Source organism: Zymoseptoria tritici, chromosome 5, assembly GCF_000219625.1.
Source record: "Zymoseptoria tritici IPO323 chromosome 5, whole genome shotgun sequence".
NCBI classification, from domain to species: Eukaryota; Fungi; Ascomycota; class Dothideomycetes; order Mycosphaerellales; family Mycosphaerellaceae; genus Zymoseptoria; species Zymoseptoria tritici.
In genome coordinates this window covers 1,554,555-1,568,695 of record NC_018214.1, presented here as the reverse complement: position 1 = coordinate 1,568,695, position 14,141 = coordinate 1,554,555, and the positions used below count along the sequence as shown (strand labels likewise).

General features: G+C 53.9%; 7 protein-coding genes across 7 annotated transcripts; 4 read left to right on the top strand and 3 right to left on the bottom strand.

Annotated features, from left to right (window-relative positions):
• Positions 1 to 917: 917 nt before the first annotated feature.
• Positions 918 to 3,078, top strand: MYCGRDRAFT_93307 (uncharacterized protein; the record flags this gene model as incomplete). Its single annotated transcript, XM_003852526.1, has 5 exons — positions 918 to 998; positions 1,056 to 1,560; positions 2,041 to 2,533; positions 2,591 to 2,887; positions 2,955 to 3,078. 5 exons carry the CDS (start codon positions 918 to 920, stop codon positions 3,076 to 3,078), a joined length of 1,500 nt encoding a protein of 499 aa, XP_003852574.1.
• Positions 3,079 to 3,265: 187 nt separating this feature from the next.
• On the bottom strand, positions 3,266 to 4,330 carry MYCGRDRAFT_59152 (uncharacterized protein; the record flags this gene model as incomplete). The annotated part of the gene is made up of 4 exons (XM_003852191.2): positions 3,266 to 3,515; positions 3,568 to 3,720; positions 3,784 to 4,171; positions 4,222 to 4,330. The coding sequence occupies 4 exons, from the start codon at positions 4,316 to 4,318 to the stop codon at positions 3,266 to 3,268; spliced, it is 888 nt and encodes a 295-aa protein (XP_003852239.1).
• A 1,331-nt stretch (positions 4,331 to 5,661) lies between these two features.
• MYCGRDRAFT_104571 (phosphatidylethanolamine-binding-like protein) lies at positions 5,662 to 6,698 on the top strand (the record flags this gene model as incomplete). Its single annotated transcript, XM_003852527.1, has 3 exons — positions 5,662 to 5,977; positions 6,034 to 6,204; positions 6,257 to 6,698. The coding sequence occupies 3 exons, from the start codon at positions 5,707 to 5,709 to the stop codon at positions 6,505 to 6,507; spliced, it is 693 nt and encodes a 230-aa protein (XP_003852575.1).
• Positions 6,699 to 7,151: 453 nt separating this feature from the next.
• MYCGRDRAFT_72281 (uncharacterized protein) lies at positions 7,152 to 8,713 on the top strand (the record flags this gene model as incomplete). The annotated part of the gene is made up of 5 exons (XM_003852528.1): positions 7,152 to 7,242; positions 7,336 to 7,561; positions 7,622 to 7,757; positions 7,811 to 8,440; positions 8,493 to 8,713. 4 exons carry the CDS (start codon positions 7,409 to 7,411, stop codon positions 8,711 to 8,713), a joined length of 1,140 nt encoding a protein of 379 aa, XP_003852576.1.
• A 209-nt stretch (positions 8,714 to 8,922) lies between these two features.
• Positions 8,923 to 10,530, bottom strand: MYCGRDRAFT_93305 (uncharacterized protein; the record flags this gene model as incomplete). The annotated part of the gene is made up of 2 exons (XM_003852190.1): positions 8,923 to 10,303; positions 10,355 to 10,530. The coding sequence occupies 2 exons, from the start codon at positions 10,528 to 10,530 to the stop codon at positions 8,923 to 8,925; spliced, it is 1,557 nt and encodes a 518-aa protein (XP_003852238.1).
• A 199-nt stretch (positions 10,531 to 10,729) lies between these two features.
• Positions 10,730 to 12,355, bottom strand: MYCGRDRAFT_109550 (uncharacterized protein; the record flags this gene model as incomplete). The annotated part of the gene is made up of 2 exons (XM_003852189.1): positions 10,730 to 11,139; positions 11,605 to 12,355. The coding sequence occupies 2 exons, from the start codon at positions 12,353 to 12,355 to the stop codon at positions 11,090 to 11,092; spliced, it is 801 nt and encodes a 266-aa protein (XP_003852237.1).
• A 464-nt stretch (positions 12,356 to 12,819) lies between these two features.
• Positions 12,820 to 14,121, top strand: MYCGRDRAFT_72272 (uncharacterized protein; the record flags this gene model as incomplete). Its single annotated transcript, XM_003852529.1, has 1 exon — positions 12,820 to 14,121. The coding sequence occupies one exon, from the start codon at positions 12,862 to 12,864 to the stop codon at positions 14,119 to 14,121; it is 1,260 nt and encodes a 419-aa protein (XP_003852577.1).
• Positions 14,122 to 14,141: the final 20 nt, after the last annotated feature.

Here is a 14,141-nt window from a genome sequence, read left to right as displayed (position 1 = left end):
AACGTGAGTCCTGAGCTGTGCATTCTGCAATCACGACTATGCTGACAGAAGCGTAGTTCAATGCCGATCAAGCCGCGAAGGACTTCGGCGGAGGAAAGGCCGAGAGCTTCAAACGCGGCATCTGGGTCATCACCAAGAGGATCAAGGACTACAAGGATGCTGGCGACGGAGAAGGCGAGCAGAACGATCCGACCGACAGTGCCGTGGGAGCTCCATCGGGTAAAGGCAAGGCCAAGGCCAAATCCAAGCCTGGCCGTAAGCGCAAGGCCGCGGCTGAGGATGCAGGCGCAGGCGGAGGCGAGGGCGAAGCGCCGAAGGCGAAGAAGCGTGGAGGGAGCGAGAAGACTACCACCCCAGAAGTCAGCTCGGAGGTGAAGGCTGAGCCCGGAAACGACGGTATGTGCTCCTTCACCACACAGTGCAGTGCTCATGCTGACCAACGAGAAGACGACGAAGGTATGTTGACTTGATGCTACGACGATACCAATGCGGCTGTGGTCAAGCATACACGAAATCACGACATCACGGAGAGAAAGGGAGCGGAATCACAGCACATGCAGAGGGGAGGATCATCGTGCAACAATGGTCCGGAGCACACGCTGGCGGTCCGTCAAATTGCATTGGAGTGAATGAAGTTGAGTCAAAAGCGAAATGAAGTGAATGGAATTGAGTTAAGATGCATGTGATGCTGTCCATTGTCACTCTCGCCGTGATCCGTGCGTTTTCATCAATTGTCTCGATTCGTCCGCCTCAAAACCACTTCATCTTCTTCATCATCTTCCTCAACTTTCTTCTCACAATTTCTCTGCCACACATCTGCATTGACACCGCATATCCCCATTCAACATTCATCACCACATACCAACGCTCATCACCACATACCAAGTCTTTCATCATCCTCATCAAAGATCATCAACATGTCTTCTGATGCCTTCACCAACATTGGCGAGGCCGAGTTACGACGCTATGCCGCGTGCTGGTTGGGGTCGGAGCTGGCTGTACGTATAACCTTACCATCACATCCTTCGCTGTGACTGACCGAGTTCTGCGCTTAGGCTCAAACCAACTGGGAGGCCTCGCACAAGCTGTTCGACCCTGAGGAGAAGATGAAGATGGCCTCATTCAAGCAGGTCACCCAGCGTATGCTCAAGGCGTACAAGGACAAGGCCAGCACCACTGGCGACGCCGGTGACAACGACGAAGTTGGTGACGGTGCAGACGACGACTCCGCCACCGCCAAGAAGAAGACCGCCGCCCCGAAGAAGAAGGCTGCCAGCCCAAAGAAGCGCAAGGTGAAGACCGAAGGCGATGAGGAGGAGAACGCTGAGGGTGAAGGTGACGGTTCCGTGGAGCCACCAGCCGCGAAGAAGCCAAAGGCCTCTCCCAAGAAGCGCAAGACCGCCGCCGAGAAGAAGGCCGAGGTGGCTGAAGCCGCCGCCGCGAAGACTGCCGCGGATGCTAAAGCTGCTGCTGAGAAGACCGCTGCTGATGCCGAAGCTGCAGCCGCGGAGACTGCCGCTGATGCTGAAGAGGCTGCTGGCGCTGAGGCTGAGGGTGACGGTGCGTCTTTCGTTCTTCGTCCAACGTCTTCACTTGCTAATCTTGCACATTGCAGATGATGAGGCTGCCCCGAAGACCGAGGACCAGGATGATTGAGGCAGGGGCTATGACGAATACCGCGACGAAGTTTACGATGTGACACGACCATGAAGAGCGGCAGTTTATCACAAGAGCTGAGGCTTCAAGAGCGGTTCGAGAAGACAATGTTTTCTCCTGAGCATGGCAGCAGCTCGATGCGGCTACTGAAGCCAGACTAGCACTGCACTATTAGCGCGAGACGGCACAAGTTACGATACACGAAATGACATACCAAAGTTGATATGCAGCCACTCGCTCCTTCCCTGTCCGTGCCAGCCTGAGCCCTCGAAGTGTGAATCTCGCGCGTGATGTCAATGTCGTTATTCACGGTCTTTAGCGGGCTCCATAACTCTAGGATCTTTTCCGTGCTGACGACGACATAGCTTCGAATTCACTCCCCAGCTTCGCTCCCCGACGCATTGTCGAAGTCATTCCACTGGAAAGCTCGATCAGCCAGCTCCCCTTCGACGCAGCTACGCATTCTCCAGACCGTCTTTGGCGAGTCGATCATACGAAGAAAACGCTCGGCCAGAGCTCCTGCCATGCCGATCATCTCCAGCGCTGGCGGCGCGTACATTGTTGAGTTGCGCGATCCCATACAGGAGCCATTGACAAAGCATTTGGGCACCAGAGTCGGCGTCTATTATGGAGTATTGCTGAAGACGCCGGTGCCGGTAGACTTCAAAGCAGAGGCTAAGAAGAAGGTCGGCCACCTGGCCAGGTTCCTTCCGCCGGATGAGAAGCAAGTAAAGGAGCAAGCAGGGATGCCAGAATGGGTGCGCCGCAGGGCTCTTCGTTGGTGCGAGGCGCATGATTCGGAGCCGGAAAACAGCGAGAGTCCAGGAGATGGGAAGGCCACGATGCCACTTGATATTGTGGTCAAAGTCTTCTCCGTGTGAGTTCAACCACACCACTTGGATACTCCGAAGTTTCACACTGACAGATAGACCAGGCTCGGATATGGAAGGTCGCACGCCGATCACGAGGTAGCGGCACTCAAAGCGCTGACGGCGAAGGAATGCCAGTACACCCCGACTTATTTTGGCAACTTCGTGCTGGGCCCAGATCACTACGTCCTGATGAGTCTGCTACCCGGTGCCTCCCTCGACAAGAACGAAAGCTGGCGCCACGACGAGAAGAACGTGAGAGCAGCGTTCGACCGCGCTATCAAAGCCGTGCATGACTGCGGTATTGCCAGCAAGAGTACAAATCGGCGTAACGTTCTCTGGGATGAGATCCAAGGAAAGTGGTACGTCGCACTCCCTAACCTGCAAGCCTTAAGGAAGCCCCAGACTAATTTGAGTCCGCATGCGTAGTTACATTGTCGACTTCGAGCGGACAGAGTGGAGTCATCCTCAAGATGAGAACATGGCGAGGCTGGCAAGACAGAGGTGGATCAAGCGGGGCTGGGAGTCTTTTGACCACTGGACGGCTCAGTAGCCCAACCTTCAAGAGGTGAAAGATTGTCAGCTCTTCCGAACTGCTCGGAGGCGATAGCACGGCGATCGAGGGCGTGCGTGTGTGGATCTGTGTGCCAGTAAGTTGACCTGGGCGGCCGCTGAGGATGAAAGCTCTTCGGCATAGCGGAACTGTCTACGGTTCTGCTTCCAATCAATGTAACACATCTTCATGAAATGAAACACAAGCAGTCCACGCCGATGTAGAACACAAACAGCGGATAGACAGCCAATGACACCCGATTCTTGACCACACCGCTGCCTCCAAGAATGCTGACACCGGCAGCCAGTGACCATAGCCCAAGCACGCTGTAGACTGGTATCCGCACAATCGTGGGCACTCGAAGTGCGCTGAGCAACGAGGCGATGACCATGGGAAATAGCGTGTAGCCGATGATGCAGACGGATTGGAAGAAAGAGCTGCATCTTGTTAGTGCGGGTCCTTGCTCCATCCTGTGACGTCTCCACATACATGTTGCCTCCGAGTAGCTTGATCTGGAGTGTGACAACCGCTTCGCCGATCCAGATCATGGCGAAAACACCGCTGAAGACCATTGATCTTTGATCGTCTCTCGCGTTGAGACTCAGCAAGAAAGATAGCAAAAGGCAGAACAGAAGCGGGCCCCTGCAGCTCGTGTCAGTCTCTAGATCATTATCCATTGCTCCTCTTCTCCGTGCTGTAACATACCATAGATCCCAATCTCTTAGACCCTCGCTCATACCACCCTGCAGCACAGTGTCCGCGTCCAACCTGCCCACAATGCCTCTGATCTGCCCCACGGCACTGGTCTCTCCCTCCTCGCGATTCATTGAGCCGCCCAAAAGGTACTTTGGGTACAAGACTTGTCTCATCTTTTCCCATACTGCCAACAGATCTCGTCTTAGCGTATCCCATACAGATTCGTCAATTGTGTCGGTGGGCGCGCGTCGATCCTCGCCGGGGATGGTCGAATTAAGGTAGCCTTGGGCATTGTTGGCAGCTCTGTTGTTCTGGTTGGCCTGTTGCGTGGAGATGTTGCCCGTGAGAGGAGCTCGGTCGGAGGAGTTGATTGGGTCGTCTAATTCGTCAAGGGTAGCTATGAATATTAGCATGTGAGTAATTTGTGTAGAAAGGAGGAATCGCTACCATCATCAGCTTCGATAAGGTCGTCCTCCACAGGATTGTCGTATTGCTCGTAGGGATTGGCAGAGCGCGCACTACCAGCACCTCCTGTCGGCATCATGGCGGCCAGTTGGATTGGTGGTCGTTACTGTGATGTTGAATTGATCGACGTCGGCGCAAGTGGCATGGAGCCAAAAGGTGTGTGAGGTTGCCTGCCCTGCACATGAAAGCTGGCCCGTGACGCGTGAAGGAGCGACTTGGCACTAAGGCAAGGTAAGGTACCTCCCCTATTACTCTCCACTCCGACGACACTCCATCCACTGCAGCGATTCAACGACTACATCCACTTCAACAGGACCGCTCATTAGCAGCTCACTCTTGGGCCTTGAGCGACATTGCTTCCTTGTGATCGGCCTTCTACCCTGGGACGAATGAGTATCTCGGACGGCCGGCATACTCCGCACCTCAGATTGGCTTCTTTTTCAGGAGAAGTCCTTTCACGATCGATTGAACCCCACCGATGCATACCTTGGTACACGGCGATTCGCGTTTCGATGAAATGCCTCATGGAGCGAATTCTCCTGTTGCTCTTTCGTCTCATCAGCAGGACACCTTCAAATGCGGCGGACGACTATCGACTTGGTATAGCATGTTGTTTGAGTCCGCCTAGCTCTGTTTACCGCTTAGTCCGACTGCGACGTTACATTCTTGGAGACCGTTCGTTGTCAGCGGCTCTTCTTGAATATGATCAGCATTTCGGAGCTCCGCTTCTGGTACAGACCGTACAGCGTATCGAACGTTGTGCGGCTGGATTCTGTACCTCCTACGATGCTTTTATCTTGGCAGGCATCGTGATCGTGCACTCATTTGCCGTACACCTCAGTCATGGAGACAAAAGACGATACACTTCAGCCATTGTATCTGCCAGAAGCAGATCTCTACACTCCCGGCCATGGTCTCTCCTCGGCTTTCCTTGACGGAAGCTGTAACGAAAGCTTAATGTATCATATTTCTTCCACCCTCGATCCGCTCGTCAAACACGCGGCAGGCTAAAGCTCTCTACTGTAGAGCGCCATAGACGATGATCTACAAGAAGAGGTTCTAACTTGACCGCATACTTGGGTTACAAGAATTTGGTTCGTCACCATATGCACAGCATGTGGCTCGAGGAACCTCTTTCCAAGGCCTCACTAGCTCCAATAGCTTGACGATCGACAGTTCCTGTACTCACTCCGGCATGACACAGACAGATCTGCAGTAGCTTCCACAAAACCATCGAGATGTTTACAGGCTTACCGACGGTTCACCAACTGATCCGAACTGTTCTGGGCAGGTTTCATCGATCTGTTTGACATAGCGATATCATCAAGCCTTGGCCATCGACTCCGCTTGACAATAGCGGCTGAAGAGGTATAAGTATCGAGGGAGTCGCACGTCAAACCATGAGAATCAACAACCAAACCTCTCTTCCTCTCTCCACATCCACATCCATCCGAACATCCCCTCAAGATGCAATTCCTCTCCCTCTTCGCCTTCGTGGCCACGACGGTCAGCGCTGCTGCCATTGAGTCCCGTCAGGTGTGCTCAGTCACTCCGCTCCTCGACCTTGTGGACATCAGGAGGGCTTTCGTCAGCGCGCAGTTGGTCCCAGTGACCCCTGCCCAGTTTCGTCCAATGGGCCCGAATGCGAACTTAGAGAATACCTTTGATCCTCTACTTTCAGTTTCGGTGACCTATGGCCGAAAGGCCGTCACCCTGGGCAACACCTTCTCTCTCGCGGGTAAGCTTGGACACTGGCTTGGAGTACGATGGCAAAGTGACTGATCATGTCTGCAGAGACTGTCCTCGAGCCAGCGATTAGCTTCACAGCTGAGCGCCTCGTGAACCCCTACACGACAAAGTATACCATCATCATGGCGGACCCGGATGCCCCTAGCCCGACGACTTCGATCCTTACGAACTTCTTGCATTTGATTGTTTCAGACGCACAGCCTGTCTGCGTTGCTGGTAGGTCTGACTGCTCGAGGCTTCGTAATTCCAACTCACTGACATTTCACAGATCAAGAACGCAAGACCGTTGCCCCATACCTACCCCCGACGCCATTGTTAACTCCTCACCGATACGCCTTCTTCGTCTACCGCCAGCCTCCAGGCTACGTCGCTCCGCCTCCATTGCAGAACTTGCTCGGTGTTGTCCGCGCCGGCTTCAACGTCACCAAGTATGCCGATGACAACGGCCTTGAAGGCCCTATTGGAGGCAACTTCTACCGCGAGGGGCTTGCGAACTTTCTTGGTGGTGTCGGCCAGTAAGGTGATGTCGATGCAACGACCTGAGAGGAAGAACGTGGGAGGGAAAGCGATGGAGACTTGATCACCGATTTGCAGCGCTGGTGAATGTGGAGAGGACCGAGAGCTATGCCTTGCGAGACGCAGACACCCGTGTATCATTCGATATTGTGTCAATTGAATTATGCAAAGGCTGTTGAGTTCCTGGCGATCAGTTCGTCGAGTAGTCGACTTTGCATGTCGCTGTAGCCCCAACGAATCATGACCTATATGTCCCGTAAACCAGCACGATTTGGTGGGCTGCATCTTGTTGAAGTGACCTGGAACCGGCCGGACTTTTAGTGTCTTCGTTCGCGCCGGGTAGTCTTTGCCGCAAAGACTACAGTACTGCAGTAGCGTGCTCTTCTCGACACGGCTGCCCAACATATAGTATCCATGTTCATTAGCCGGCGTAGGCACGAGGCCGGCACGTGGGAGAAGGACTTGCCCAACTGACGCATCACGGGAAGTGGAGGGCTGATCAACCGGCTCAAAAGTTCCAGGTTTTGGCCCTCCACCTTCAACTCCTCCACCCCCACCCTGCGCTATCGACGACTTTCAACATTCACAGCACTACAGTTCCACGAATCAATGAAGTTTCTATCGGGATGAGATCAACTTGGCGCCGCTTCCTTTGGCCGATGACCCTCTACTCACCCCAACGGACCGCTCCTTGAGAAACGCCCGGGGGGTTAAAGCTTCCAACTTTCCACAGGCAAGGTCAGCAACGTAACTCCTCCTCGTTCCCAGACTGTTCCCGATCTCGCCTTACAAAATGCACCAAGCTCAACCCTCTGACAGCCTTCGCGACAGTCCTGTGCCTGCCCCTACCGCTCGATCTTCCTCGATTCGCCAATCCCTCGACACCTGCTGTCACAAGCCCGACATGCAGAAAGACATCCTCGATGACATCTCGCACCGGCGATACAATCCCCTGAGAGGGTCATGGGTCCTCGTGTCCCCTCATCGAACGAAAAGACCGTGGCAAGGTCAGAAAGAGGAGCCGAGCAAGAACGTCCTACCGACATACGATCCCTCGGTACGTACAGCGATACCAGGATAGGAGAAGGCAACGACGCAGTGTTAATAGTCATATTAGTGCTATCTATGTCCTGGAAATAAGCGAGCTCAAGGCGATTCAAATCCTCAATACGAGAGCACATTCGTCTTTGTCAACGACTATTCCGCAGTGAAAGAGGAGCAGACGGAGTACCACCCGCCGAAGGAGAATGGAAGTGAGTACAATGATCCTCAATTTCGGAGTGGACAGGGTTGACAAGGATCTCAGCACTTGCTTCTCGATTACTACGAGCGGAAGGCACGACTGGAAAGTGCTATGTCATTACATTCTCCCCCGAACACAACCTCACTCTCGCGGACATGCAGCCGCAGGACATAATGCCAGTGATCAATACCTGGACCAAGATCTACACATCACACCTCGATCCCCACTCGCCTCTGCTGAGAGCGACAGGCTCAATGTCAAATGGAAACGGCATACATACGCCAACGCAGCAATTCCGGTATATGCAAATATTCGAGAACAAGGGAAGTGCCATGGGCTGCTCCAATCCACACCCTCACGGCCAGTGTTGGGCAACGACATCTCTACCTGAGGAACCTAGTCTCGAAATCCAACACCTGCAAGAGTACCGAACCAATCAATCGGGCGCACATATGCTCGTCGACTATGCCAAGCTCGAGAGTGAAACGGGGGAGCGAACAGTTTACGAAAATGAAAGCTTTTGGGCCGGATGTCCCTGGTGGGCAACTTGGCCTTTTGAGATCATGGTCATCGCCAAAGCACACAGGCGTGCTCTGGTGGACTTCTCTCAGCGGGAGAAGGAAGATCTGGCAGAGACCATTGCCGAGGTCACACGAAGATACGACAACCTTTTCGAGACAAATTTCCCTTACAGTGAGTAGACCGTGGCGCAGGCGACATTGAACAATACACTGACACGTAACAGGCATGGGTCTCCACCAAGCTCCTCTCTCTGGCACCGACGAAGAGATCGAAGCATCGCATTTCCACATTCACTTCTACCCTCCACTCCTCCGAAGCGCGACTGTGCGGAAGTTCTTGGTTGGCTATGAGATGATGGCCGAGCCGCAACGCGATATCACACCGGAGCAGGCTGCGAAAAGACTACGCGATTGTGGCGGTGAACTGTATCGGAGGAAGCTCTGATCGCAATGTCGAGCAGTGAACCTCGCAAATGAGCCTTCTATAATTGACTGCGTTGATGCGTGCGACTCTCGGGCTTTAGCGATGAAAGATGTGACTGTTCTGTCACAACATAGACGGGCATAGATACACTCGCCATGATCTTACGAAGATGCGGATAGCATTATTCCGCACATATTACTGTCGATGTTGTAGCATTGCGACGACCACTCTCAACCATTCAGGGTCTGCACGAGTTCTGCCTGCCTCTTGTTCACGGCTCTCGCAATGGCATCAATGTCCAGCTCCCGCATTTGACTTCCAAGCACTTGCGTGCGACTCTCTAGCTCGTCCAGGCCGGTCTGCACGTCTTCGTCCACCAGCCGTGTCGTGGCATACTTCGAGTTCGCATACACCGCTGCGAGTAAGTGCTGCAAATCCACATCGCTCTTCGCAAGAGATTGCGCGATCGACTCCGTGACAGCATGTTCGGTGCTCTCGCCGAGTTGATCCAGACGCTTCCTCCGTTCGCGCAGCGCAGACTCCAGTGTCTCCATCAGCTTCGCCATGGTGCTATTCTCCGGCACACGGATGTCTAGCTGGCGCAGCAGATGGATCGCTGGATCTTGAGGTTCGGAACGATTGGCCTGCACTAATCGAAGTGGGATGAGACCCTTCCCATTCGCCTTGTCTCCGTTGGTAGAATCTGTCGTTTTGTTCGTACCGGCTGGGCGTTTGGCTGCTGTTTCTTCCAACGCGTCTGAGACTGCGTGAAGGGCATTGTTGTGAGAGTGAAGATGCTGCACATGGTCCACTATAGCGTCTAGTCGGGAAGTCAGATAAAGCAGCGCGGTGACCGTATACTCGGACCACTGAGCTCTTTGGACTTGTATGTCGGCGCCGGCCGAGAGCAGTCCTTTCTTCAAGGGCTGACGGTGTTGCTGGTCGACTACTATCGCGACGAGACCTTCGACCTCGCGCTCAAGTTCTTGAATCTCGGAGCGTGCCGCCTCTCGCTGCTTGATTTGTTGGTCCGAAAGACCCTGTTCGCTTGCGCCTTGCTGGCGATGAGGTTGTTCAGCGATAGTTTCGTGGTACATGCGGTCCATTCGTGCATGGATCTCTTGGATGCAAAGTGAAGTCAGAGCGGAGCAGAGTTTTTCGACGTCGGCGGACTCGTCCTTCTCCAACGACGAGTCGGCGATTCTAGGGAGTAATTTGCTCAGTCCGGCGAGAAGTCTGTCGTCCCTCTCCAGCAACCGCTCCGTTTGGGACGGAAGCAACGATGTGGCATTCTCGCTCTGCTTCAGCGTCGAGCGAAGCCGTCCAGACGCTGCACCAGAAAGCTCGTCGATGTCAAAGTCGATCTGCGCTCTGTCGCGTGCGAGCTTGGTCTGGCGTTTCTCTCGGGCCGAGCTGATCGTTTCCTGGTTCGCATTCTGAGATTGCAGTTTCTTGAGCGCAAGTCTCTGCGTCTCAAGAATCTTGGTTTGTCTCTCTATCGCTGCCGTGCTTGCCTCAAGGGAGTCAATCGCGGCCTCGAGCTCTGTGTCCGAAAGAGGCCTTCCGGCAGGAGGATCCAGATCCGTCGTTTCAATGCCATGCTTCTCGTAGCTGCATAAACTTAGCATGTGTGTGTGCAACGAGCTAGAAATTGCGCCTTACAAGTCCAGTTCCTCCTTCGTCAGCAATGTTGAAGGTTGCAGAAACTCCTGTACCCAAGATGAAGCCTCCTCTTGAGTGTTTCTGTCCTCAAATGCCCGGGCGATGTCTTCCTTGTTCGGAGGGAGTTCACGATCTCGAAGAGCTGTGAGGAGCACTTTGAGGTCGGAAGAGGCCATTCCAGTCACTTAGGCGTTGAGTGTTATCATGTTGCAAGATATGGTAAGGTATTTCCCATTTATTTAGGGTGATGTCTGGATCGTCATTCGCCGGTCCCGGAATTCGAGCAGCGCAGGACCAAGATCTGCTGACTCGTGCTCCACCTCGTCTTCTCCCCTCCGTCTTCTTCTTCCACGACTAGATTCGTCACCGGTACATCGACTCTACAGCCCAACATGCTCGAACGATTTGCGAAGCCGGCCATCGCCAAGCAGATTCCGCCTCTGTACATCTTTCAGGCTGGAGCTCGGCCTGCAGTGAGCCACGTCCGACGGCAGCAAAGCCGAAGCGCAACCTCCTCCTCGATACCGGACGCAGCATCGCGGCGAAGAGCAGTGACTGTCGTGAATGATACCGGACGAGTTCCATGGACCAATCTGAGCACTGGCGAGAAGTTTGCTCGCTCAACCCAACAAACGTTCAATTTCGGCCTTATTGCTTTAGGAATAGTGCTCACAGGAGGAGTCGCGACGGTACTTTGGTTGGAGGTGTTTTCTGGGGATAGCAAGACGGCATACTTCAATCGTGCGGCAGATCGCGTGCGTGCAGACCCGAAATGCCGTGAAATGCTGGCGGGCGAAGGCATGCACAGCAAGAGAGAGATCAGTGCCTACGGAGAGCCCAGCTGGAGTCGATGGGCACGCAATCGAACGGTCGCTAGCAGGACAGAGACAGATCGGGCGGGGATCGAGCACCTTCACATGCACTTCTACGTGGAGGGACCAGTCGCGAAAGGAACGGTCAATCTACACATGGCGAAACGGCCTGGCGGAGAATTCGAGTATCAGGTCCTAGCCCTCGACGTGCCAGGGCAGGTGAGACATTATCTGGAGAATGCGAGCGCGTCAAAGTTGGACCAGCGGAAGCAAGGCAAGATGTTCGGAGTGCGGTGGAATTGAGGACAAGACAATACTTCGGTCTATGCGGAATACGCTCCTGCAACCGCTGCTCGGGTATCAACGGACATGACTACCCACGGCCTGCGGCGTGGAAGAGTCTCTCAGCAGAGCTTGGGCTGCGCATTGCTCACATACCGGACAGCTCTTTCCGCATGGCTTCTTTCACTATACTCCCACAAAGCTTCGCATGCGGATTGGTATGAACAGCCAATGCTTTGGCTACTTCGTTTCCGTAGAGGCCACCAAGAAAGAACAGCCTGGACGACTCTTCCTCGAATTTGTCTTTGCTCCATGTGATATCATCCATGTCGGCGAGCTCCTTCGGTGAAGGCGTATCGAGGTCTTTTGATGCCGCGTAGTACAGAGCTGCAAGCTGGGTCGTCGCTTGTGCTAGCAGGCGACCTTGTGGAGGCGATACTCCGTCTTGGGGTCTCGCTGGTGATGCCAGATCGATTGAAGAGCGGAGGTCCTGCACGGCCGCGAGCCCTGCAGCGCTGCGTTCACGGTCGATGCATGCTTTTGGTTGGCACAGCAGATTGCGGTCGCCAAATCGCCATCTTCGGAGCTGTGCCCGATTGTTCCTCGCGGAGGCGTAATATGGATGGCGAGAGATCAAGTCGTCCATGATGGAAATAGCCGCTCGATATGCCTCGATCTTGGATACAGATGTCTGTCCTGACTTCTCGAACTCCTCAATCATCGCAATGGCTTCCTTTTCTCGGGCTTTCAGTTCTTGCAAAAGGTCTTTGTCCAGAATGTGAGCATCTGCCGGCAGGTCGGGATTGACCAGCACCTCTGGTCTGGTCGGTGCACTTTCTGGATCGAAGACTTGGGCCAGGACCATGGAGTCTGCTTTGGAGAGCGGCTTCCGCGTGGTTGTGGTCATTGTGGAATGGGAGCTGGGATACCCAAAATCATCCGGGACGACCGCAAGCAGATATCGTATATGATATGGGTGTTTCAGCCAAGTCGACCTACGTGCACACTCCTCGCGGCATACTGTGAATTCTTTGCTGGGACAAAGCCGCACCTCTGACCAGACGGAAAAGGTCGGGCTTTGGCCTAATGCCGAAGTAAGCCGAGCAATCCCATAAAAAGCCGACACTTAACGCTATCCCGTGGACAGTTCTTACTGGGAATTAAGCCAGACCGTACAGCGCCGCGCCTCAATTAGCAAAATCGGCACACTCTTTAACATGGGCTTTAAGCCGGACTTCGACCTCACCTTTCTCGGCTTAAAGGTTACTGACAGGATGACCACGCATTTGCTGACCCAACTGCTGAACAAAGAGTGCTTTATAACAATTCGGACGTAGGTATCTTAGCCTTCCTTGTTACAAGCACAACTGCCAGTTTCGACTACTCCGATCTCAACCGCTCTCAACAACAATCATGGCACCCGGAGCACTCCTCGTCACATCACAGAATGGAAGAACGAGCCCCCTCTACGACTCCGATGGCTATGTACCAGCGCCTGCGGCTCTAGTAGTAGGTGGTGAGGTCAATTACAGAGGCTACCATCATGCAGAATGGTGGGTGGGCAATGCAAAGCAGGTGGCGCAATTCTACATCACACGCATGGGCTTCGAGCCTGTTGCACACAAAGGTCTGGAGACCGGATCTCGCTTCTTTGCCAGCCACGTTGTCCAGAACAACGGCGTTCGCTTCGTCTTCACATCACCTGTTCGGTCATCGGCACGGCAAACACTCAAAGCAGCGCCTCTCGCGGACCAAGCACGCCTCGACGAAATGTACGATCACCTTGACAAGCACGGAGATGGAGTGAAGGATGTCGCCTTCGAAGTTGACGATGTCTTGGCTGTGTACGAGAACGCAGTTGCGAATGGTGCGGAGTCCGTCAGTTCACCACATACCGATTCATGCGACGAAGGCGATGTGATCTCCGCGGCGATCAAGACATACGGAGATACCACGCACACCTTCATTCAACGCACGACATATACAGGACCATTTCTTCCTGGCTATCGATCATGTACCACAGTGGACTCGGCCAACAAGTTCTTGCCACCAGTCAATCTCGAAGCGATTGATCACTGTGTTGGCAATCAAGACTGGGACGAGATGAGCGATGCCTGCGACTTCTACGAGCGCTGTCTTGGATTCCATCGCTTCTGGAGTGTCGATGACAAGGACATCTGTACGGAGTTCTCCGCGCTGAAGTCTATCGTTATGAGTTCTCCCAACCAGGTAGTCAAGATGCCAATCAACGAGCCCGCCCATGGCAAGAAGAAGAGCCAGATCGAGGAGTACGTCGATTTCTACAATGGACCTGGCGTACAACACATCGCTCTCCGTACGCCAAACATCATCGAGGCAGTATCAAACTTGCGGTCAAGAGGCGTGGAGTTCATCAGCGTGCCAGATACGTACTACGAGAACATGCGTCTTCGTCTCAAAGCGGCAGGAATGAAGCTGGAGGAGTCATTCGACATCATTCAAAAGCTGAACATCCTCATCGATTTCGACGAAGGTGGCTATTTGCTGCAGCTGTTCACGAAGCCGCTGATGGATCGGCCGACGGTCTTCATTGAAATCATTCAACGGAACAACTTTGATGGCTTCGGAGCTGGAAACTTCAAGAGTCTGTTCGAGGCGATTGAGCGAGAGCAGGACTTGCGTGGCAATCTCTAGCTTGTCGGCCTGCTTGTCGG